This window comes from Centruroides vittatus, unplaced genomic scaffold (assembly GCF_030686945.1).
Source record: "Centruroides vittatus isolate TY-2023 unplaced genomic scaffold, ASM3068694v2 contig_425, whole genome shotgun sequence".
Classification (NCBI taxonomy): Eukaryota; Metazoa; Arthropoda; class Arachnida; order Scorpiones; family Buthidae; genus Centruroides; species Centruroides vittatus.
The window spans coordinates 689585-715851 of record NW_027122231.1 but is presented as its reverse complement, the minus strand read 5'-3'; the positions used below and the strand labels follow the sequence as shown (position 1 = coordinate 715851).

Below are 26267 nucleotides of genomic sequence, written 5' to 3'. Positions count from 1 at the left end.
TAAAAATCTAGATACATAAAATAAATATTTTTAATATATTATATTATTTTATTTTTTATTTACATAACTATATTCAAAATTTACAGTTTTCCTTTTTTTTCTTATATATTAACAATTTTAAAAAATAATAATTTTGAACTTTCTAATCGCTACTTTTCTATCATAAAAATTTAGATTTTTCTCTTTCTTTTTCCTTAAATCTTTTGTACATTGTGCGTAATTTATTTTACTATTGAAATAATTAAACTGCTTGAGGAGATGGAATACCATTGACTCCAGTTTTTGGACTCGTTTTCCTGCTTAACTGAGATGATTTACTTGTAAAACTTTGATCGTTCTGTAATTATCAATATTAGAATTGTAATTCGTTAATTGTAATCAGCATTGTTCGAATATAAATTTATATAAAATATCCTTACATCGGACATCGTAGTAATATATGTTTTTTTAGAACTTCTGTGATGGAAAAATGAAGATAAGGAAATTCCAGATAATTCGCTTGATGGACGGTATCCTCGAACCATTTTAGCCATTCTTTGCCTGAACAATTTTGTTGTTAACGTATAAAGAATCGGATTCAATGCAGAATTAACAGGCAAAAAGAAAACTGCTATCCATGCATAAAGATCTGTAGGAATTGGAACATCTGAAACGATAGGTAATGCATAAATACCATTAATAAATAAAGAAATTAATTTTATCGTTTTAGTATTCAATTATTTAACATTTTTAATTAAAAATTTGAATTATTAACATTTTTATTTTATAACTTAAACAAAATTTATTTATTTAACAGTTTAATTTAACAAATTGATTATAAAATTTAATTATTAACTTGTTAAAACAAAATATTACATATAGTATACTTATATCAATTTTAATTACTTTCATACATATTTCATAAATTTAAAACACATTTTTTCAATTTTAAAAGTAATATGTTGAATTTTTAAAAAGTTTCCGCGTGAGTAAATGTATTGTCTGTCTTTATAGGATATTCTGTGTAAGAAATAGTGGAATGAAAATGATTAATTTCCATACCCATTTGTAAACAATATTGACGTATTGTTTTCTATCATACAAATCTTTAGTTACTCTTTCGATTTTCAGGCTGCTGAACAAGTATAATTTGAATATTCCTGTAGATTTATAACCATGATTTAATTTCTCATAAGAGTATTAACGACTAGACTTTCTTGTCAACAGGTCTGACAATATTAAATGATAATAAGCGATGGTTCCACGTTGAATTCGAATTCTGGTACTTCAGTAAAACTATTTAAATTAGACCATTTGATTTTATGAAATACTAGCAGGTAGGCCCGGCGTTGCTCGGGCAAAAGTAACGATAGCGAAGATTAAGATTATTACATTATAGTCACAAAAAAGAGAGAATTTCATCAGCGAACTAAGTTTTTCTAAAGAAAGGTCGAATTTGAAAATCGAATGTTCTAATATAGTTCGATCTTCACGACGTGTTCTAATTATATCCTTCGATTTTCATCGAATGTTCTAAACAAGAAAGGTCGAGAAAAACCGAACTAATCTGTTTAAATTTGAAAATCGAATGTGTTCCAACATATTACTCTTTTTCTTTTATCTTTTTTTTTTTTCCATCGCCCGTAAATCTTGTACGTCGCTTTCTCTTAACACTTCCATTGTTACGTAAAACTTCCATTGTTGATGGAAGTGTTAAGACTTAATCCTGTCCCTCTCCCCCGTGGGAAGGAATTTCGAAAAATCCCTTCTTAGTGTGCGTTCTCGTGACGTACCTTAACTGTGTACCAAATTTCAACTTTCAACTCCTAACCGTTTGGGCTCTGCGCTGATTATTATTATTATTATCAACTCGTCTCGATTATATATATAGATTTGATAGTTATACTGCAAAATATGTAACGTTAAATATTAATATTACAAATTAAATTAGTAATAATTTTTAAAAGTAAGAATTAAAATATTTGCTGGCATGTTTTGATGAATAAGTACTGAATTAAATAAAAATTTTGTAATCGAATTCAAATATATTTTATAATAAAATATAGCTTTTTGAAATTTATGAACTACGTAAATTGCAGTATAAGGTATTGTGCAAGATATATTTAGCAAGTTTAACACTGTCTTTGATTTAATACAGTTTACGGGTAGAGTAATTGCTAGACGAAAAAGTTCTTTTCTATAGACCTAAGCATATTGATTCATACAATATATGTATTTTTTCATATTTCTGTTAATTTTAGTCGACTTATTTTACAGTTAAATTTATCTTCAAAATCGCAACTACTTAAAAGTACTAGATTTACGATAAGCATAAAGTTGATCTAAATTTTAATGCAAATCTAACTCAAATAAAATGTTTACATCTATCATTCCATAACTAATGCGGGTATAAATGAGACCTTTTTGATTTTCTCAGCAAATGATGAGTTGAAAAATTTTCATATAAACATTTTTTAGTTTATTATATAATTAAAGTTTTGCAGTTTTTTATCTTATTTCTAAAATTAGGAATTTAAGTTAAATTTTCTACATTGAACATATTTATAATTTTAAAAGAATTATTCTGATCAAGTTAAATTTTTGTATTAACTAATGCTCTAACCTCAAAGAATGGAATCAAGTTGGCAGAACAGTTTTATGTAATTTAGATCTCCATTTACATTAAATATATACTTATAATTACGCAATACAAAAAACTATCTTAGCAACACAGACAATAACTGAAATGTTGCTAAATTTTCAAGAACAATTAAACCATGCTTTTTTAAAATAAAAATCTATTTAATCATCATAATATAATAATTATAAAACTTCATATTTTAGTAATTTTATATATATATATATATAACAATTATTTCAACGCTATAGAATCCTTTAAACTTTTTGATCAAAAACATTCATTCTGGCGCTAAAAACTAACGAAATCTAACGATAAATAATATCGGTTACAAACAGATCTTTTGTCTTAGTTTATTACATTACGTTCTTTTTCTTTATTGATTGAAGTAACTAATCTGTCATTTTGAAATTGCACATTAAAAAAGTGTGATCTCGCAGAATGTTAACAAGCTGAAAGATTAGATGTACTGTACAACTTAAACATTATTCATAAGAAAATTATGTTATAAAGAGAGAAGGGTATTTTTTATAAAGGGGATATTTACTTTCATTAATCTTTTAAATTTTAATTAAAATTTTAAAATTTAAATAAAAATTAAGTCTTATATTAACTAAAACTCGAGAATGTGACTAAACAACTTCAGTAAATTCCTACGAACTTATTTTACAACATATAGACTATCTGTATTTTTGAATATTTAAGAAAAATTGCATGTTTTTAATTTTCTTAGATTTTATAGTTTATTTATAAACTACTAATTCTAAAATTGAATTAAACATACACGTATGGTACTATGCATAGGAACCAGAAAAATTTAGGATGAGCATTTCGTAGACCGCGAGCTTTCTACTAAGTTTTCTCCGGACTCGATAAAAAATCCTCAGTTTTCCTCTCTTGACGGCTCCGTGCCCAACGTAAAAATCTTTGCGTTTTACGACTTTCAAGCTCCTATCCTATCCCGAATTTCTGTCATATAATATTTTTTTCAAAATATATTTACGGTATACAAATTGCTGAATAATTCTTTTAAAAAATCGTCTTAATTATTAGCCTCGTCTTTACAGATCAGTATAAGAAACATAATATCGTATGATAAGTGAACCACATTAGTATAGATCAAGGTTCTTCAACCTGGGTTTCGCGCAACCCTTGGTTTTCGCAAAAGTTTTTAAGGTTTCCTTCATGTCATACTTGCCTTTCTCCGCGGTTAAGCAAATTTGTGTTACTTTGTATTTTTTGTATTATTTTATTCTTGTGTTTGCGTGTAATAATTTTTTAAATGTATTTACATGTTTCCTATATAGTAAAGTTTTATTTCGTTTTTTTCACTTTCCAAACCCAGTTACAATTTGCCTAGCAATTGCTTAAAATGGGTAGTATTTAGTTTGGTCGAAGGTCAAATCTAAGAATAATATATTTTATTTATATTTTTTTATATTTAATGAAATATTTTTAAAAAAATTTATTTTTAATTTTTTATATAATAAATATAAATGATGATTTCCCCTGAGTTACTTTTTACCTCACACTCTGAAGATCCACCCAAAACCATTGTTCAGTGTTTCTCAAAGAATGGTCTGCAACTACATTTTTTCCGGGGGTAGTCTATCCCTACGGTTTTTCGTGATATATAAAAGAATGTTTAAATGGAACTTGAGTATATAACCAAAGTTTGAAAACACTCTTAAATTGTTATCTAAATGTAGGGTTCCTTGAAGAATATTATAAACTAGAAGAGTTCCAAAGGTTGTAGAAGATTGAAGATCCCTGGTATAGACTATCTGTATCTTTGTAATAATAATTCAAATACGTTAAGTATATATATTTATTAAAATTTATTTCACATTTCATTCTCTTGTAAACATAAATTTTACTATATTTGAAACGTGGAATATGAAAGATCTCAACTGTATTATCTGTTTCTTAATAATTATTTTTTAAAAAATGATTTCTTAATTGTTTGTATGAAAAGTCTATACAATAAAAATGTTTTTGCTGTCGTTTAAACTTAGATTTTAGAGTAATATCAATCTAGAAATAGAAAATTTATAGTAAAATTCAGAATGTTTCTTATGCAAAATAATTTTTATTTTTTACATTTTTCTTAAAAATATATTTATACAAGTTAGTAAATAATTCTTTTTACAAAAAAAGTTGTCTTAATTATTGGCCTATAAATTGACTCTAAAACAGATTATAGTTTAGCCAAAAACTAAATGTAGTTAAATTTGTAAAGGTAACGATTATTCATATATTAATGAAAAGCGTAGGTTGTTATTATTATTATTATTATTATTATTAATCAGCTGATATTATAGTTTCTCTAAACCAATTACATTAAATTAAATTTTTGCTTTAAAAATAAAATAGAATAAATAAATCTTACCTGTAAATGAAATCAATTTAATGATTATTATAGGAACCCAACAAATAAAGTCTGTTCCTATGATGAAAGCAAATCTTTTCACAATCGCTCTATCTTGTTGTTGTTGAGTCGATCGAAGTCCGCTTTTTGAGCGAGAAATGCTGAAGAACATGCTAATATAAGCATACACAATTATTATGAACGCAATCATGTTAATTCCACAAAATATAAATGTGGAATATTCCCAACCATCGGCATACGGACGATGAATATTAATTGGTAGGCACATGCCATTATTACTATAGAAATTTTCACCGAAATATGCAACTTCAGAAAGTGGTATAGCTGCTAATAGAACTGCTGTAGACCATACTAAAACCATATAAAGCAGAGCTATTGTCCAGTTTCTTCTTTGTACGGAAAGGGGATAACATATAGATACATATCGATCGAGAGTGATTACTGCAAGCACTAAAACTGAAGCTTCACTACTTAAAGTGCTAAGAAAACCAGAAAATCGACACAACCAACTTTTTTTCCATTGAGGTTGATATAGCATATATTTTCCTCTGAAGATAACATCCTGACTTGCAATGATAAATAAGTAGATACTCATTAATAAGTCAGCCAGCGATAAATTCTTGATAAAAAACGAATGGATTTCGTTGGGCTCTTTCAAAAGAACCCGACTCATCAGCACAAAGAAATTTCCGATGCATGCTACCGATGCCATAGTCCACACCGAAAATCTCAGAATAACTTTATCAAGTAAATGTTCAAGACTACTTATTCCGTCACTTCTTGGATGGCATATTCGTACTTTAGGCGCATAGGAGCATAATTGAAAATCTTGAAAATAGCTGGAAAAAAATAATAATAATTAGCTTGATTTCTATAAAAAATGAAACTACCTACAGTAAACCTAACTTATTTTACAGAATTTTTGAGAATAAGCTCGTAAGATTGTAATGAAATTTTATGATAAAAATCACTAAACTTAGAACACAGACAATTTCAATAAAAGAAACAAAAACGTGACGCTTCAAATAAATTTGCAATACCAGGATCATTCGATCCTGATAGCGGATGGTAATAAAGAATATCATTCGTTGTAGCAGGAATTTGGATAATGAGGAATTCAAAAAACACTAAGTTATAGCTATAAATAAAACAATGATTAATTAGAGAAATAAAAATAGACAAAAGTAATTTCATTTTTATTCCTTCACCGATTTATTTATTGATTTCAAATATATTTCCATTAATTCCTTTTTAAACATTTCGTTTCGTTTTTTAATATTTAATCAAAATATTGTTTATTAGGCTACTTAATTTATCATTTTTACTGAATTTTGTTTCTCCTACTTTATGAGATTGTTATATAAACTTATTAATCCTATAAATATAAATATTTAATATTTATTCTAAAAAATTTAATTAGTCAATTAATAAAACTTAATCTAAAATCTTGATTTAGTGAATGCAATTCATTGAATTAAAAAACAAAATTGAAATACAACTGAAAAAAACACTTATTAAAATTCTCCAAGAAAATTTTTCTTTAAACCTAAGTTATTAAAAAAACAAAATAGAATAATAATAAAGACAGTGGTATAAATTTAAATATTTTCAGATTTTTAACCGTAAACAATATCCTATGTAAAGATAAAACATGGTAGAATATAGGGAAAAAAAGTATAATTGAATGTAACTTTATTTTTTTTATTGAAAGAATTCAATGAATTGATTCGAAAGAAGCAGGTAAATAGTAAAAAGAAGAATTCATTTTTAATGCGTAAAAATTATTCTATATTAATTTAAACGCAATTCAAATTAAAATTTTATCAGCCAAATTGCCAAACAATGAAACATTCATTTTTAATTATTATCCACTTGAAAATTAGTAATTGTTACGTCTTCTGTGAGGGATTTTTTAATGATCTTACGAAACGTACTTTATTTATTTATTTATTCATTTGTTTGTGATAGCGTCTATAATTATACGACCTGGCTCTGTGTTGCCAAACAACTGAATCCAAACGTTTGAAAAGAATAAAAACAATACAAGTAAATCTTTTAAAATATCCGGAATTATATAATATGACAAAAGCAACTTGCATTAAGATAATACAGAAAAAGCAGATACTTTTAGTGAAATTAAACGTATCTGTAAACAGAAATTAATAAGTTTATTAAATATTGTTACTTCAGATATAATTCATCTCTCTTAACACATCACTTCGAAATAAGAGATATATAAAATAATATTTAAATCCTTTTTATCTTTGTCTTTTGGATTATGAAAATGTGGAGAGATCTGAATATAGGCGAAAAAATAATTTTAAGTTAAACTTTTAAAAGTTAAAATTTTTAACTGAGTTACGAAATGAAATATCTTCGAAACTAAGAAAAAAAAAAAAAACATTTAAATAATTACAAGAAAGAAGTCATAATTTCGAAACAAGTAAAATGACTATTCTGTTTATAAAAGCCACGATCTACAATAATTTAAAATTAAAAATATAGTTTGTTTTAGTTGCAATATATACGCACATTGTAACAGGGTTTAAGTAACTTTTCCTTTAAATTTTGGTAGTAAAAGGTCGAGGAATGGGGAGATAATGATGGTTATGTGTATCTCCAGTATGGTCGGACTTAATTACAATTTTACTCGTTATTGGCATTTACAATTTTTTTTTTTTTTTTTTTTTTTATAAAACCCATCCCAACAAAATTAAGCTTTTTGTCATTTTATAATAGTAAAGAATTTAAAAATTGTTTAAAAATAAAATACAATAACAGATGGCGCTATCAAATGTTGCCGGAAAAGTTGAGCAACTCGTTGCTGGATTTTTAAAATATATGTATGAAAAATTTACATCAGCAGATGCGTTTAATAAGCTTTTTTTTTATTATAAAAATGAAACTGTTCAAATTAGGATCGAAATTGTATAAAAGTTTATAAAAAAAATTTTAAAGATAAACTAAGAATAAACACTTTCTGTTGACTATTTATAAATATAACTAAATCTAACAATTTACTTTCAAATTTTTTATCCATTAAAAATCTTTCAATGAATAAGTTCGTTTAATTCATTTGTTTTAGATAAATATTATTAAGACATAAAATAGAGAAGTTAATTTAATTTTTATATTTTTTCTTATTGTCAGGTAAATTTGAGTTGTAAAAAGTTAAAATAATAACTATATAATAAAATTTCATATATCTAAATGTTATAATAATGTAAAGTCATAATTCGTTTATATCTATAAAGCATTCATGTTTCTGATATTTCGATAAACTTAAATATTAATAGGAACATGATATTAAACCTATATTAAAACCCATTAATTATTACGATAGATAAATTTTTTATATGTTATTTTATATTTTGAAATTACGCTTCTTTAGATGCACATATCAAATTTCTTTATTATTCTTGAATTAAATCTTTACATCGACTGAAAATTTAACAAGATTTTTCGAAAATATTTCCTGCAGTCGTCCTTGATGCCAAGAAAAGCCTATACAAATAATTTAAAAAAAAGCATAAGGGAAGTGAATGTTAAAAAAAAAACTGTAAATTGATTCTTTCGAAAATTGTTATCGCTTTGCTTAACTTGACGCTTGAACAGTTATAATATTTCAGTTATAAATAAGCCATTATACTTAAGAGTAAATACATTTTTTTAATTGTTATTTTATCAAAATTATATTTAGTAAATTTTAGATGCGAGTAACTTAAAAATTTTGTATTGCTTGCCTAGTTAAATTTAGTATACAGTGGTGTACAGTATGCCTACGTTGTTACAAAATATTACTTCGTCGAGATCAGAGGTGGGAAACCTTTTTAATCGGAAGGCCACATCCCATTTCAGAAGTACCAGATAAGGCCACGTGTATTGAAGGTTGCATAACTTTATATATTCAGTAAATAAGAACAATATACACACACATTATATATATATATATATATATATATATAATAATAATAATAATAATAATTAGATATTTTTATTTTAAAAAGTAATAAAATATATTTAAGTTAATTTATCTGAAATGTGAAGAAAAACAGATGACCATAAACTTGTTTCTGTGTTAAACTATTTTACATTTTGTCAGGCTGCACTGGAAGCCGTAGAAGGTCGCAGTTTCTTTACCTCTAATCAAATTCATTATTTTTATGAAGAATTTAATGGAAAGAATTATTTCTTGAAAAATTTTCGTTAAATATAGTATTTTTCACTTTACATTCTTTTTATCTATTTAAAGATAAATAAGTTGAAGTGCTCGTAGATCAAAAATTTTGGTCTGTATATATTGATAAGAAAATACTTAATGTTGAAACACCATTGATAAAAAAATATATGATGAAGCTATTACATTTCGAAAGAATTATTTTAATTAAAAAATAAATCGGTAATTAATTAATACTTATTATTAATAGTTTAACTTTTTCAGATGCCAGTTAATTAATTAATTTAGAAACATCTGTTATTATATATTTTTATGTAATCACTCTTACTGACTTCTGATGACTGCGTGTAATGTCACACCGAACTAATGCATAATATTATAAAATCTCTTTATATCAAACTTTTTATATCATATGAAATATTAATAAATGTAAATAAATAACTATAGTAAAAATTTAAGCGTTAGAAAATAAATTATTCGATCCAATACAGAAAAGAAGTTAAAAATCATAATATACCTCGTAAATTTTATGTGAAAACTTATAGTCAAATTTTAGTAATTTGAATCTGATTATGCTTTATAATGTGTATAAACAAGTTGGCTCGAATATTCAATGTAATATTTTAAGCAGTTATATCTAGCATTTAAAATTTTAAATGTAAGGAAAAAGTTGTTATTTTTTAAAATTTAATTCCTTTATGAAAATGTAATATATATATATTTAGTTTCAGGGTGAGTAAAAATTAAAATTTGAAGCAGAAAAAATAAAGAACTGATTGCTTCATGTTCACTAATCAATATTAATCAGTACGTTTATGCCATTTACGCTAATTACGAGCGGATCTATCAGCATGAGTCTATCAGCATGGATTAGAGTTAAAGAATCAACGCCTCAACCCATAGGCCTATGACAAATTTTAGGAATTTACATCGGGTTCGTATCCGGATATTCCACAGTAATTCTGTTTTGTAGTAGACTACTCCAGAAAATCAGTCTTTCTGAATAGATGCATTCTTATAAACTTCGCGTGTCGAATTTATCATTCAAAATAATTGAATCATTTACGTTTAAAGCTAGTAGAAATTTTACTCTTGCAACTAAAATTTAGAGAAAAAGACCGAAAATTTAAAATATTGTAATTATATTTTTTAAATTATATCGTATGTAAGATGTAAAAACTAGATTTCGCATCACTTTTAGTTACATTCTTTTGGGGAGGATTTTTTTACAGGTTAAGAAGAATCGAAATCGTAAGGTTTGAAGAAGGAATATATTTTAAATAATGCCAAATAGTGCATAAAACAGACAGCAACTTTGTGATTGCTTATGATTATAATTTGAAAGCAAGTAAGCAACCATATTAGAGAGACAATATATTTTTTTTTAAATATTAAGGATGTAATTAGAAATTTACTTGTGAACTCTTGAGCAAGTTCCCAACAGAGATTAACGATTTTTTTTCATCAGATTATATCTCAACCTTAGTATATTAATATAAATTCTAAAGTTCGATATGTAGTTATACTAAAACAGTACTTTATATAGTCAATTTTTGAAAATTTTTATTTACATTTAAAATTTAGTAACTATATAATTATATAACGACGAATGTTTTTAAATCTTTGGTTACGGTTGTTTTTATACCGCATGCTATCGGTGTACATGAACTACATATTCAGTCTTAATTTATTCATTAGTAGTGTTCCTGGTTCACAGTTGGGAGGCTATTATGGTTAAGAGATGCGGAACGACATTTCGACCTAAATTTCTCAAGACAAATCACAAAGGTCTAGATGAAATTGAATAAGTTCTATGTTTAATTATTTGTTTATAGATTACTCCACTCATAACTTTAGCACGATTCGTTATTTTATTGGTTATGGAATCAACCTATTGATAGTACGCTTCTTTTGGTAATGGACTCATAATTTGGAAACATTATATATTAAATAATAATAATTTGCATTAAACTGAGAGAAATAGTTTTATATTTCCTTAGTGAAAAGATTCATTTAACTACTTTAAAGTAAAATTTGCACTTGTGCGATATTAAATTTTTTCATATTTAAAAAAAAAAAAATTGATTTAGTTCTGGATATCTCAGTATAACTACTTGTAATGAGATACAATTCTCGTCGAAATATATTTTATTTTTCGAACTTTTTTCCGAAATTAATATTTTACACTAAACATAAGACTCAAATAGGGCGGCCAACAAAAGCCATTTGACCTAATCCCCAAACACAGATCCTCAAATTTAGTGTTTTAAGCAAAAAGAAAAACATAAATTAAATTTTGGCATAAGATTAAAAATCTTTTTAAATTTATTTTATTGATTTTTTTTTCCATATAACTTTATGGCTTTCGGAGAGGGGTGAAGCTACACGTTTGTGACTGGATCTAGTTCGAGTATCTCATGTCTCGTAGTCGTTTGAAGTTTACACATAAGTCAATAATTTATGTGTATTAAGTAGGATCTAAAGTAAAAAACATTAAGCATTGAATTCTAATAACTTAATTTATATTTATCATATTTACTGAATGCATAATTGTTATAAATATCGCAGCATTAAATCAATAACTAAAGCTAAAAAAATGGAGTATAGTTAATGATTTTTAAGAAATTTATAAAAAAAAAATTTATATGAAATTTTGAACAAATAAAAAATGGCTGCCTTAACTAATAACCTTGATCATACGAAATCCTTGAATCCGGATTCAACAGATAATAAGAGTTTTATCGATCTGCAAAACGTCAACAATTAATCTATCAATAATTTAATATATTTTAAAATATAATCAGTGACATTATTCGAAAGAAAACATCTCAATTTTTGTTTATTAGTAGAATTTACAACAGCAATATTTAAAAATTTTAAATTTAAGAATTTTAATAAATTTTTAATTTGACATATGAAAAACTTAAACTTTTATATTATATATTTACTCTTGTTTGCATCCAGATGAGTGTATATTGTAATGCGATACGATTAGAATCACCCATCCTAAATTCTTCGATCACATTTGGTTACATAAATCATTGCTCACTGCCAAATGACGACGCTTGCATTAAATCAATTTTTTTATAATACAAAAACTATCAATAGTTGGCATTTAAAAGTTATCAAAAGATGCCGAAATAAATGCTTTAATATAAGTAAAATTACATATTTAAAGTATAAAAATCGAATTAAAAATCAGGAAGATATAAATATACCTCTCCTTAGCATTTTTATCTAAAATGTTAATTCTGATAACGGCCTTCTGTTGCCAGTGCTATCAACAGTAATGATTCTGTAATTTATTTTTATAACGATTAAATTTCTGGGAAAATTTTTAAGTTATGCGGTAAAAGAAGAAATCCAGACTTAACTCTCCTGTAATATTTTCTGTATATTTTATTTATAACTACTGTATTAATTTTTAGTTCGACTTACTCTTTCTGATTGTGATTATTTATCTACACGTAATTCAAAAGTTTTAATCAATAATTATTATAAATTAGTAGTTTCAATTATTTTTAATTTGCTGCTTTATAGAATAACATTCTAAATTTTTTTTATTGTTTTTTAAACATTTAATAATTAGATTGTTTTGCAACTAATTGATGACGAATTTTAGATAAATAAAATTTCATTTAAAGTAACTGATTCATCGGTTCAACTCATAATTTCTACGAAATTAATATTTTTAGTATGAAAGTACAGTACATAGCTTAGATAGTATGTCATTTCACAAATAGATTATAAAGTCATAACTTCGGAAAATTTTAATATTCTAATTATTGCAATTACCGAGAAATTATGTACAAAAATGTACGGACAAACAGACAAATACGAATTTTGAAAGAATTGATCATATCCGTTTAAGTATTTCTTAACGGATTTTAGTTAGCAATTCACATATTTTATTCGTTTTTCATCAGAAATAATAAATTATTTCTATATAAACAAATAATATTTTAGTTTAAAATTCGTTAAGAGCTTCAAAGAGAAGACGAATTTGAAAAATTAAACTAGAATTAGACTTTATACAGCTAAGAAATGAATCATAGAATTCTTCTGAATTAACTTCCGTTTATTCAGAATTCTATGGCTAAGTTTCTTTACGATGACTACGTCAAGCCAACTTTTTATTAAAGATATTTTTTTCTTGCTGTAACGAAGTTCATTATTCTTTGTCATAAAACAAAAAATTATTTTATTCGAAAGTAAAAATAAAATAGCCATTGAGTCGAATTGTTTTAAGTTTTTGCTTCTCATTTTACAATTGATAAAGATAACAAACCGTAAATGTTATATAAATTTAATCAATAGTCTTATCAATCTTTCTTCGTCTCCTTAGAATTTAGCACTCGTGATTTTATTCTAAGAAAAGAAAAAAAATATATGTTGACAAATTGCTTTCGCTCAAAAATAACAAACGAAAACAAACTAAGCTGGATTTTATTCGCTGTGATAATTGATTATTTATACTACACGTGAACAAATATTAAGTATTTAAAAGTTAACAATAACTTTTAAGTCTAAAGAACAATATTCCACAAACTTTTAATTATTAAAATAGTCTGGCATACAGAAAATATCATTAAAATTATATTATTATTATATTTAAATATAAAATAATTTACCGTATAATAATTATCTTTATTTAATAATTGAAAAATTATAAATGATTTCGCTTTTAAATATTTCTTCATATTTTTAGGTAAATATTCTGCATAACTTCTTTATATAAAACATTTTTGAAATTCGTTATGAAAATCGATATTCAATTAAGCTGGAATTTATTCATTGAAACTTATACTTAAATATAATAAGAACTTCCTTCTCAATTTTAATTATCATATAAGTCATAATATTATTTTTAAACGTCCAATCAAGTAAAAACAGCTTCGAAAAATCGGTTTGTTTATTATTATTGTTTAATCATAACAGATATCTTTATTCGTATGAATATTAAGAAAAATATAACTTACATGTATTCTAAACAAGTTAAATTTTCAAAAATACTCGGTGATAATTCTTCAAAGGGATTTTCACTTAAATCACTAAAATGAATAAAATTTTTTTTTTTAAATATTACAACGCAAATTTCAATTATACTCGTAATAATGAAAATCTGTTAACAACTTACAGAGATATTAATGATGATAAGCCATTGAATGTAGAAGATGCTATAGTTTTAATGCGATTATTTCTCAGTTCTCTAAAAATTTTTAAAAATTATATTATTATAATTACCAAAATAATTAAAATATTAAAACATATCCAATAATTAAAATTAATTTACGCTACTTACAGTTTTTTAAGTGATGGAATAGTACCAAAACTGTTTTCGTCTAGATAATTCAATTCGTTTCCATCTAATGATCTGTTATGATAAGAAATATTTTAAGATTTTCAGTAATTAGATGTAATTAATTATATAAATTCATAAATAAAACTTACAGAAGCTTCAAACGTCCATTATTTTGAAAGATTTTCTTTTCTATACTATATAATTGATTCTTAGAGAGTGATCTGTAAAACGTTTATTTAGTTATAAATTCTATATAAAATCACATTTAAATTTTTTTATTATAATTTATTTTTTGAATTTTACAGATGGACAAAAACAATTAATAATAAATTATTAAGTATGAATAGTTGTTTTTATCTTTACAAGACCAATTAGTAAAGGTGATTTTTTTAAAAGTATATTAATGTTTTTAAAGCTTAAAATATAATTTAAATCTGATATTAAATATTTGAATTAACCTGTTTTTAATAATCGATAGAAATCAAATAAAATATTAATAAATTCTTTAAAAAGAATCTTACAGTGTGTTTAATTCATGTAAATTTCTCAAAGCGAAAGATGGAAACTTTGCAAATTTGTTATGATTCAGCCATCTGTATAAACATGAAAACACATAAAAAAAGTTTGTTTATATTTTTAAAAATAAATTTATTATTACCAAAATTATATAATAATTTTTTTCATTTATAAAATATATTTTAAAAGACTTACAAGCGTTCCAGTCGTATTAAAGGATCGAAAACTCCATCCGGTAACGTTTCTAGAAGACAGTGTCTTAAATTTCTAAAAGAAATAATTCAGAAAATATTCTTTTTTGTTCTTGTCATCGCTATTTTGCAGGAGATAAAACTAAACGGTTAATAATACTTCTTCGATATTCACAAGATGATTTATAAGATTTTATATGCGGATTATATTTCATAATTACGATGTAGGATCTATAAAACTTGCGTTTTATTATTATTATTTTGAAAAGCGAAAATATCCTTAAAAAATTATTACCTTATCGCTTTCAATAGAATGTAAAATTTGATTAAATTTTAAGACCTTTGCAATTTTAATAATGCATTAAAATGCTTACTTTGACATTCACATAAAAGCTTTTTATTTACTTGCATTGGAAAAATAAGTAGAGTTAGACTTAATATGAGTAATTTGCTAAATAAGAAAAATATTTTAAGTTGTTGAAATCATAATCCAAGTAATTGTTATACGACTCGTTTCCGTTTAAGAATTTCGATAATTTTCGTCGACAGTTCATATATTTTATGATATTATCATCAAAAATAATAAATTAATTTTGTTTAATAAACAATATTTTATTTCAAACTTACAATTCAGCGAGAGCTTCCAGACCTTGGAAAGAGAACGAATTCAGCAAAACTAATGGATTGTGAGACAGGTCGCTGGAAATAGAAACATCCCAAATTTTCTAAAAATATAAGGGACTGAAATTATTTACATTTCGTATATCATAATTCTTGTTGTCACCCTTTGATTAATTTTAATAAGGCGTTAACGTAAAAGCAAAATTTCGGTACTTACAGATAGTTTAATCTTCTATTAGTAATAAACACGTTGTTTTGGATGCTTTCCAGATTGTTACCAATCAAATATCTGTAATTTAAGAAAATGCCGTATTTCGTACATTTCTAGATTTTCAAATCTCCTCCAGAAAATACTTTTTTCATTAACAGATAAGGATTTTAAAGAAATTCTACTTACAGTTTTTCTAATGCAGTTAAATTCTTAAAAGCACCTTCACTTAATTGAGTGATTTCTGATTTGCTTAATAATCTATAACAGGAAGTATGATTGATATTTTAAAAACAGTATTTTATAAAATAATGTAATTTAGAATATTGATGATTAAATAAATATTTAGTAACATAAAGCTTTTCTTTGAATTTCATTAATTAATTTATTTATTCATCGAATTATTAGTATTTTTAATATTATAATTTTGTCATTAAATATTAAAATTTACTGAATAATTCGCTTAATTTATATTAAAACAGTAGAATATATTTAATCCTTTTTCATTGTGACATTTTAAAATGCTTTAATAATTGTAAGGATGAATACTTAGATAACAATTTCTTTAATTCTAGTGATTGAAAACGTCTAATTTTAATATGCATTTTTTAAATATAAAATATTTTAATTCTTATTTTATTTTCTTGTGTATTTATTCTTCTTAAAAGCATGGTATCACTGTTATTGTCCATAGGAAGGAAACAGTTAAAAGTTATAAAATTATTTAAAGAGTTAACATACAATAATTTTATAAATTTACATACAATGTGTGAAGTTGTGGTAATTGTGGAAAATGGTCTCCGTCTATTGAGTCCAATTTATTTCCAGCAAGATCCCTGTAAATATACCAAACGTCTTTAATATAAACATTTCTTAATGAATGGATTCTTTGAAACTTACCAGTTGTTTTTCTTATCTTTTCATGTTTTATAATAGTTTCCCGTAGGAGTTGGGTTTGTTATAATAATTTTTAAATAATTTATTTGAAGTACTCCAAAGTAATCTTAACCTTGGATTTATAGGATGGAATTAAGTGGTTAAAGTCCATTTCCATTTCCAATTAACACTTATATTTATAAATATAAATATTAATATGTAGACTAATATTTTTGTTCGGGATTAATTTCTATATAAATCTTAATCCAAAAAAATAATAATTCATTATCCAAATCTTCCAGGCTAAAATATTATAAAATTTATAAGAAGAAAATATCAATAACTATCCCATTTGATTGAAGTCTGTTTATTTAAAGTCGTATTTCAAATTTTGTATAAGTTAACTTTGTTTTTCCAGCATTTGGAAAGAACATATTTCGACTCTTTAGATTGCTTGTCAAGATAGATTTTTTAAGTATTGGCTAACTCGAACTTTTAGTCCTTGACCGGAAATGTACTTAAATCACATGTTATTACTTCCTATACGAATAATTTTTTCTTGAAAATATATTTAACATTAAAACAAAACTTAAGATACAAATAAAAGTTCAAAGAATACATGAGTAATTATCCATGTTTTAACAATTAAAAAATAATTTTTAAGTTAAAACTATGACTTAATTTCTTGCATATTCAAATTTTTGACATTATTACAAACTTAATAACAAAATTTTCAGTTTAATTTAAAGATTAATAAAATAGAAATGGAATACATACAACATTTGCAAATCTTCTGAGAGATTTAAAGGCACAGCATGCAAATTCTTTAAGTTGCAAAATAAACTTTTTTCAGAACATTGACATTCACTTGGTCGGATTATCATATCTTTAATAAAACAATAAAGAAATTTAAAGAATGTTTTATAATAACTTTTAAATCATCAAAATTATTTCTAATTTTAATTAATGTAAATATTTACCACAGGTTTTAATTTTTGTATGTCGATCTTCATCGGGTCTTTTTCTGAAGAAATTATTGAAATATTCTCTTTTATTTTCATCTGCTGTATGAAATTATAAATAAAATTCGGTTAAATGTATGAAATAATTATATATATATTTAAGAGGTTTTAGATTTAAGCAATAAAAATGGTCCTTTTCCCTAATGGATGATGAGAGGGTGTGAAAAAAACAATTATATGATGGCAAGTTTCCTATTACCAACATGTCACTTTAAATCTATTATTGGTAGAGAAGTTTTTCTTTTCTGTAAACACTAAAGATATTTAAAGGAATTTATTCGCTCGTTTCTCTTTTTATAGTTTTATGTGTATACATAACATATTTTACAGAATTTTTGTGTATTTAGTAGGTCTCTATGTAAGTGTGACTAATGTGCGAAAAAATATTTTCATAGACTAGCTCATTAGATATTTATGTGTGTTTAATAGTTTAATTTTAACGAATTATAATATTTTTATATTAAATTTTTGTATAAAGTAACACACGAAGAATTATCAGTTTTAAACTTTGGTACGCTGCTTTAGAGAGCTTAATTTAGGTGGTGCGCACTGCTTAAACTACCAAAGATGACCTTAGTCTAAATTAAGCATATACCAAATATACTATTAAAATTGTTTGATATCATGTTAATAGCATGCTTTAAAATAACAATAATATAAAACTTTATTTTATAATAAATATACTTCTTTTAAATTAGAAATAAATTCATATTTAACATGGAACATAATAATGTTAAGAATTTAATTATTTAAAAATTTAAGGAATTCTAACATTAATTTTTATTTTAACTTACTGCAATCGGTTTCATCAGAACCATTTTCACAGTCTTCTTTTCCATCACAGATACTTTCTCTTGGAACACAAACATCAGAATCGCTACAGGGAAAATACCCATCTTGACAAAGATCACTTCTTTGTATGCAATGAGCTATTAGAGATTATTTGGCGATTAAACCACTCGAATTTATAATTTTTCTTTTATAAATTAATTAAGACACTTACTCGATATGAGACTTGTCAAAGAAAGAACGACAACAACCATGTGCATATTAATTTCTTGGTGATAGGTATAAAAATTCTACATTGAAAATTGTTTAAATAATAATTAATATGCCTTTGTGTCCTTAACTTAATTTAAACTTATCTCGTCTACTAGTACTTTATCAATTAACAGGACTTATTATACTGGATTTATGGATGCAGCAATTAGGTCTTACAGATCAGAAATAATATTGTTTATTTAAATCACCTGAATGAAATAAAGAAAGGTTTCTTATAATCCTGTTAATTGATAAAGTACTAGTAGACGAGATAAGTTTAAATGTTTAAATAATAATTAATATATAAAAATACATACTTTAAATTAAAAAAATTTGAAACTGTAATAACTCATAGTTATACTTAATAGTTAATACTAAGTTATTCTAACACTAATTTTATAAGTTTTAATTAACCGTTCATTAAAAAATGAGTTTTCTGTGTTTAATGCTGACATCAATATCTTCGAGATAGGTCTTATATCTGAGTCAACAAAATGGGTGTTTGTCGAACACTTCATCTATCTTTACTCAAGTGATTTTTATCTTTATGGTAAATATCTACTGAGATTAAGCAATGGTTAAAGCGTAAATTCAATAAAAATCTAATTGTAAAAATTGAAACTGGAAACCACACAGCTCTTAACTTTGAAACATTTCAATTTACTGCTTTGTAATATGAGAGAAAAATTAACACACTTTACCAATAAATATTTGTATGACTTCTTTGTTAGAAGGTCTTATTAAGTTTTTGTACGTGGTTTTCTTTTAATTTTGTTCCTTTTTCCATTGATACTCTTCCAAAAACATTAAGCCACCGATACGGATTTTGATGATTATTCATTTTTAAAGATAAACAAATTACGAATCAATATACATATAATTCTATTTATATCCAAGTGCTAGTTATAAAATGTAAATGAATAGGATTTCATAAAATCTTAAAATAGTAATATTTTCCTAAATAAGTTTAATCTCTAGAATTCAAAGACATTTTCCTGTTGCGAAAGCGAAGTAATTTCTTAAATCCCTTAACGTTTGAAAACGTCACGACGCGTTATCATTAATTATCATGAATTATTATTATATTTTGTTTAAATACAATATAATGTAATAATAATTACACCGAAGTTTTTATGGTGGCAGTAATAATAAACAGGACTACTAACATAAACTAATTAACTAGAAAATTTAGATAGATAATAAGAAAATAATTGCTAAAAAGTCTATCTTTGTTTTGATATTGGCCTTCTAATATGATTTACATACTTGTCAAATATACTTGGCAATATTTTCTAAACAATTTTCTTTGTATAGTTAAAACAAAGGACATATTTATATTAGTAATAGTTTAAGGTTTTGTATAAAGTTTGTTGTTTATTCATATTAATTAATGCAGATACAAACTCTTTACAAGAACGTTTAAAAATTCACGTACAGGTAGTTTGAAGACTGTACGCTTCTAATAAGTATGAAAAAATTTCAATATATTTCTCCCCTTTATTAACGTTAATAATTGAAATTATTTTTTAATGAATAGTTAAAATAAAATTTCACTTTCACTATGCTTCACCAATTTCGTTTATCATCTTAATATGATCAACTGAATTGAAAGTGATGCAAGCTGAAAAACATGTTTATAATTTATACACTGCTTTAAATTTGTAATAAAGGTTATATTTATATTTACAATATGAAATTCACATACATATCCACTCGTATAGTACAAAAATGGAAGAAGGCTTCATTTGTATATGTCGTAAAATTGGGCTTGCTGCCCAAAAATATTCTGCCAATTTTTCCAAGTGGTATCAAATCAGCTGCTAAACTCATTGCTGGCACCAAATCAGCTGATAGGAAACCGATTTATGCCAACATTGACATCATTAAGTTTCCTTTTTCAAAATTAATTACTACATCCATTTATCACACGTTTAAGTTTCTGAATTATCATTAGTACATAAGAAAACATTTTCCTCTTAGATTTTTAGTTAGACTCTATACGTGCATAATAGACGAGAACCAGACGAAACTTCTTTCGCTCAGAGTCCACGAAATAAATTCTAAGCTTATCAAGGATTTACTTCAATAGAATTAAAGTTTCAATGGAACTGTCTTTATATAAGTACTTCTTCCGATAAATTAAAAATATATAAACGATTTTGTTTGAAGGAATCTCCCACACGTATGTCAGCTAATTTATAAGGAAACCTTGACCGCCTTGAATCCTTAACCGATTTTTTGGTGAAATGATAAAGAAAAACATCAACTGCCTGAAATTATCTTTCTCTTATGTCTGCCATATTTGTACAAGTGTAAACACATAAGTTAACTTCGTTATTTATGGTGATATAGCGTGGCGCCTTCAGAGACAGTTGCGTCGCCGCTAAAAAGCCTCATTACAATTTTAAATGAATAATTTGATTATTAAAAAGTCTCAGAATACTATATTACACCTACAAAATAATATAGATACATTTTATTATCTTTAATAATTATGAATTAACCTTATTAACGAGATAAACATTTTTCGATTGATAATAAAGAAACTGTTTAATCAGACATTACTTTTTTGTGTCGGATTTTGTAGATTTATTCATCCTTGGGATCTACTGGGTAATCGTAAAAAAATCATAAATCATATTACGCACATGATAAGGCGACAATGTAATATTTGTCATGATTTCAATCTGATGAAACTTCAAAGATTTAACTAAAAGTGGTACTTAAATGTTACCAATTAGAAGACAAAGTAGAAAAATAAGAAAGCGTACTGTACTCTACTGTACATATACAAAGAAAAAAATTATCAGTTTTACATTTGATTTATTTTCTCACTGAATGATTTATTTGACCATTTAAAAACGGAGATTAAATTCCGAGTTTTGTCTTCACTAAATGAACTGAAGGTTGCCATACAACTCTGCACGTGTACATTTGAATGTCTAAATATTTATCCAAACAAATATAACCCATTGATGGATTACTTATTATTCGTCCTTTCTTCAGTGTTGTTTCTTATCTAGTCTGTTGTTAGAATGTATGATTATCTTCCTGATTTTGTAACAATTATTCTACAATTAATTGTTTATTTATAATAAATTAATATTTTATCTCAATTTCGAATGTTTATTCAACCTATAATTTAATTTTCTTTTATTTATATAAGCAGTTCAGTTACCTTTAACATAAATTATTTGTTTAGTATTAAACTTTTCTAATGAAATTAATTGAGGAATATTTTTACTTTCATCTGTTAATCGTAAATACATTTTATTTTATGATCCGTCTCTCTCGGTCTTACTTAAACATAATTCTTGTCCTTATTACTATGAAAAAAAAAATTAAGATAATATTATTTTTACATTCATTTTTCATAAATGTTTGAAAGCTTAAATATTTATCAGCTCTTAACTGTTTAACTTAACAATAATTTAGTATTTGTTGTCACCTGATAGCTATATTTAAACAATAATAGTTCATATTTGCTCTGATTATTTATCGGTAGCAATTTTTAATAAAAATCCTCTTAGAGATAACTTCTCTGGCAAATTTTATGTATATTTTGTTAATCAAATTCACCATGTTAACCTTTAGTCGATGGCTATCGCATGTCGATGACCCGATTTGACTTTTGTCACTCACTCAATGAAAACAAATCAGGTTTTTGTAACTTCTTCTGTCAACGAAGCTTCAGTTGCTGACCATAACTATAACCAGTACGAATATTATTATTCGTATTGAATTTCCATAATGTTTTTAACACCAATATTATGTCGCAAAACCCAATAAAATTACTTCTAATGAATTTTTTAGAATCGACACTTCCTTATTGGGTTATGCGATCTCGAGGTCCGTCTGACTATTCGTATATCTTTAAAGATAGTTGGGCAGTGATTCACCCAATTACCTTCAGATTTTATTTATGATATAGATAAATCACACGTTCATTGGAAAATCTGGGGCTTAAAAAAAACTAAACTGTATTGATCAACAGTTCTAACTGCACATGTGTTTGCCTTTAAGATGTAATTTGGTATTTAAATATGAGATAGTTTAATAAACTGTTGAATGTATATAAAAGTTTTAAGCTATTCTTCATCTTATTTTGGAAGTTGTCATCTTCACAATTAGATAATCACTTATTTTGTCTAACGACGCAATTTTTTTTAAGTCTTGTCTGAGCCTTTTTTATTTAAAGTGGATAAAAACAGGCTATTTTCGGCTCTGTGATCAATACTTTGTCTTGGCTCTAAGCTACTTTGGCTCTTAATCAAGCATTAATATTGACATAGACGATAAACATTTTAATAAATTTTTCATTCTTTTTTATTTCCTTAGAACTACCTGAAAATAAAATGTCGCCGTATATTCTTGATAAATAAATTAATGCGCGGCCGCTAAATTCTTTTGAAAAACTTGTTTGATTGTCAGAGTTAGTTTTTAAAGTTAAAACGTAAAGCTATGTTAGAAAACTTCTTACTTTCAAAAATACATATCATATCTGAATTATAAATAAATTAATATATAAAATTCATATTTTTGGCTGAATATATAAAAAGAAAATATATCATATTAGATTGTTTGTTATTAACTGCTAGTACACAGACTTATTTCTATAAGATTTATTAAAATATACCGTATGTTTTAATATCAAATATTTTCTTTTTTTGCGCACGGAACAACGTCAAATCTTATGTATAAATTTATGTTTTCGCTTAAAAATCGAATAATATTTCGTAGAAAATATAAAATTTATTTAATTTTACCTGAAATGTGAGTTTTTCAATTAATATCTCCGTCAGACAAATAAAATTTCTATGAAAAATTACGTTATTAAACTCGAAATACGAAAATCTTTCAAATATTTATATTACATTTATTAAATTTCAATTCAGTTATAGCAAAAAATATCACTAAATATGTTAAATATTTAAGAATATAAAAAAATACATCGGATATTATTAGTGAAAACATATGATGGATGTTCCAAAAAGTAAAAAAAAAAAAAAAATCTCTATTTGTCTTGAGGCCATTTCGGGATGATTTTTAAAAATACCGTTTTATTTCGAGTCTAAGATTTAAAATAAACAATAACATATTAATAATAAATAAAAAATCACAATGTTTAGAATTATAGACAGAGTGTAATCCTGTTTTTAAGTATCTTTAATTGTGTTTTACAGGTATGCAAATTTTATTAATAAAATAATTTACTTGTAATGTAAACTTTTATGAATTCCTGAAAATTTTCTTTGATTTAAGTTTTCTGTTCATATTAATTTAATATTTATATATAAAATTTATATATATACATAGCAAGGAATTAAAGAATTGAATATTATTGAGGTACAAATAGAGTAAAACGTAAATAAAAGCGTAGGTAATGAAAGTCATTACTTACATGGATTCTGAATGAGTAGAAATTTAGGGAAAAAAGGGTCAATATTTTTAGAAAACAAACACAAAGTATTTATAAATTATAACTAAGTTTAGAACACCGTTCACCATTGGATATGACACGCCGCAAGGACCAGCTGAAGATTTTTCAAAAGGCTTTGGAAATTTCTCCAATTTATCCTCGTGTTTATCATGGAAACTGTAGAAGTTAACACAGTAGTTCATTAGTTTCTATATTTACATGTTGTAAAATAGGAACATAAAAATTCTCTAAAAGTGTTGACAACGGTATAAAAATTAAACTAATCTTCGTATATATATAAAAAACGGGAGAAATAAAACTAATTTTAAAACCTTAAATAAAGCAAATATTAAACCGATATAAACATAAACATATAATTATTTAATCTAAACTATGCAAATAAAATAAAAAGAGATAAACTTCCCTCTTACAGACAAGGTCTACGCTTATAAAAAGAAGCGAAAATAAACAGGAAAATTATAAAATAAAAATAATTTAACTCAAGATGAATATTCACACCAGATTAACGATATCAGGTTGTTGTTTTTAATACCTTAAAAGCTTATAAATTTATTTAGCAACCCCCATTAGGGGGAGAATCTTAAGTGGTAGATTACCGAATACTTGGGTTACAAAAATAGCAAACGAATCTAGTAAACGTAGTTGAAACAACATAAGACTCGAAACTCTTGAATTGGCGCCTAGCGTAGTGTCATCGCTAACATTTTCCCCCTCCTCGTTTTCCTCTTTTTTTCTAAAAAATTAGGGTCAAAGTCTACGATATCACATGATGTTGACACATCAGCAGCATACTGACCATATCGAAAGCTGTTCGCTATAACAAAATTGCTTACAAGTTTAATAACGGAAACAAGATGAAGTACTCTAATTTGCGCTTAATTATTATTAGAAGTAAATACTAATTATTTTTTACTTAAAACTAAAATAATTTAGAATATTTTCGAGTAGTAAATTCGGGTTTTACGACGCGAAAAATCAATTTATAATAATTTAATTGAGGAAAAATTTTCTTTCAACTAGACTCTGAAAATTTATATGTGTGACTTGCTAAGTATTTTTTAATAGAATTTCTCTTACCTTCAATGATGTTCGTTGCACGTAATCATTTCTACTCCATTCACCTCACGTTATTGCGATGTGTAGCGCCATAAGTAATTTAAACATCTTGATGCAAGGGTATGGAACGTCACTCTATGTGTGACGTCACATGTTCATGTGTCGGGATTGGATGCATTATGTAATATTTGGAATGATTGATAGCGGTAATTGTAAATTATTGTATCAGTGTTTTATTAAGAGATAAATATACAATTTATTTCCACGCAAAGTGTTTTATACATTTCATATGATCCTTATATGTTGATTATTAATATTTTGAACATTATAATAATTACAGATTGTTAAATTTACACATTTCTTAATATAATTTGGTTTATTGAAAAGATTTCAATTTGATTTTTAATTCGTTCTACGACGTGATAATCACTTTAGATCCTTAAACTTATCAATAAATGTTTCGTTTATCGTGTTTAAACATCGATTTTATTATGATTATTTATATTTTATATAAATCTACAATTAATAGAATTTATTTTAAAATATAATTATTATTTTGTTTTCTGTATTTATAAGTTTTACTAATGAAAAGTCTTTATAGTCTACGTATGTGATTAACCTGTCTGCATTACAAATGAAGATAAATCAACAAAATGAGTTGACATTGAAATTTTAGCATTGGAATTTTCAGCAATTAAAATATTTGGAAGGAAGTAAATTAAATTTTTTTTATATTTTATTACAAGATTATTCATAATAAGGTATTAATAAAGGGAAAATTAACATAAATATTAATTTATATGATTTTAAT

The 26267-nt window shown here is 25.1% G+C and overlaps 1 protein-coding gene across 2 annotated transcripts; it reads right to left on the bottom strand.

The window, feature by feature from the left end:
- On the bottom strand, positions 1 to 25614 carry LOC136976797 (relaxin receptor 2-like). Of its 2 annotated transcripts, none has more exons than XM_067272165.1 (18): positions 25478 to 25614; positions 18923 to 18998; positions 18714 to 18848; positions 17878 to 17961; positions 17675 to 17783; positions 16786 to 16857; positions 16211 to 16282; positions 16031 to 16102; positions 15820 to 15891; positions 15197 to 15268; positions 15007 to 15078; positions 14635 to 14706; positions 14486 to 14557; positions 14321 to 14392; positions 14163 to 14234; positions 5007 to 5845; positions 420 to 646; positions 1 to 337 (listed from the first exon to the last, which is right to left on the bottom strand). In XM_067272165.1, the coding sequence occupies exons 2-18, from the start codon at positions 18966 to 18968 to the stop codon at positions 242 to 244; spliced, it is 2256 nt and encodes a 751-aa protein (XP_067128266.1). In that variant the 5' UTR covers positions 18969 to 18998; positions 25478 to 25614; the 3' UTR covers positions 1 to 241. The 2 variants fall into 2 exon arrangements, with proteins under 2 accessions (XP_067128266.1, XP_067128267.1); XM_067272166.1 differs by lacking the exon at positions 25478 to 25614 and adding an exon at positions 24362 to 24673.
- Positions 25615 to 26267: the final 653 nt, after the last annotated feature.

What these genes read in the sequence shown, in the direction of transcription:
- LOC136976797 (XM_067272165.1), bottom strand. Translation starts at nt 18,968, where the DNA reads ATGCACATGGTTGTTGTCGTTCTTTCTTTGACAAGTCTCATATCGA. An exon ending in TACAAAAATTAAAACCTGTG is followed by an intron (nt 17,784 to 17,877) that starts GTAAATATTTAC and finishes GTTTTATTAAAG; the next exon opens with ATATGATAATCCGACCAAGT. An exon ending in TTAACTGCATTAGAAAAACT is followed by an intron (nt 16,103 to 16,210) that starts GTAAGTAGAATT and finishes CTTAAATTACAG; the next exon opens with ATATTTGATTGGTAACAATC.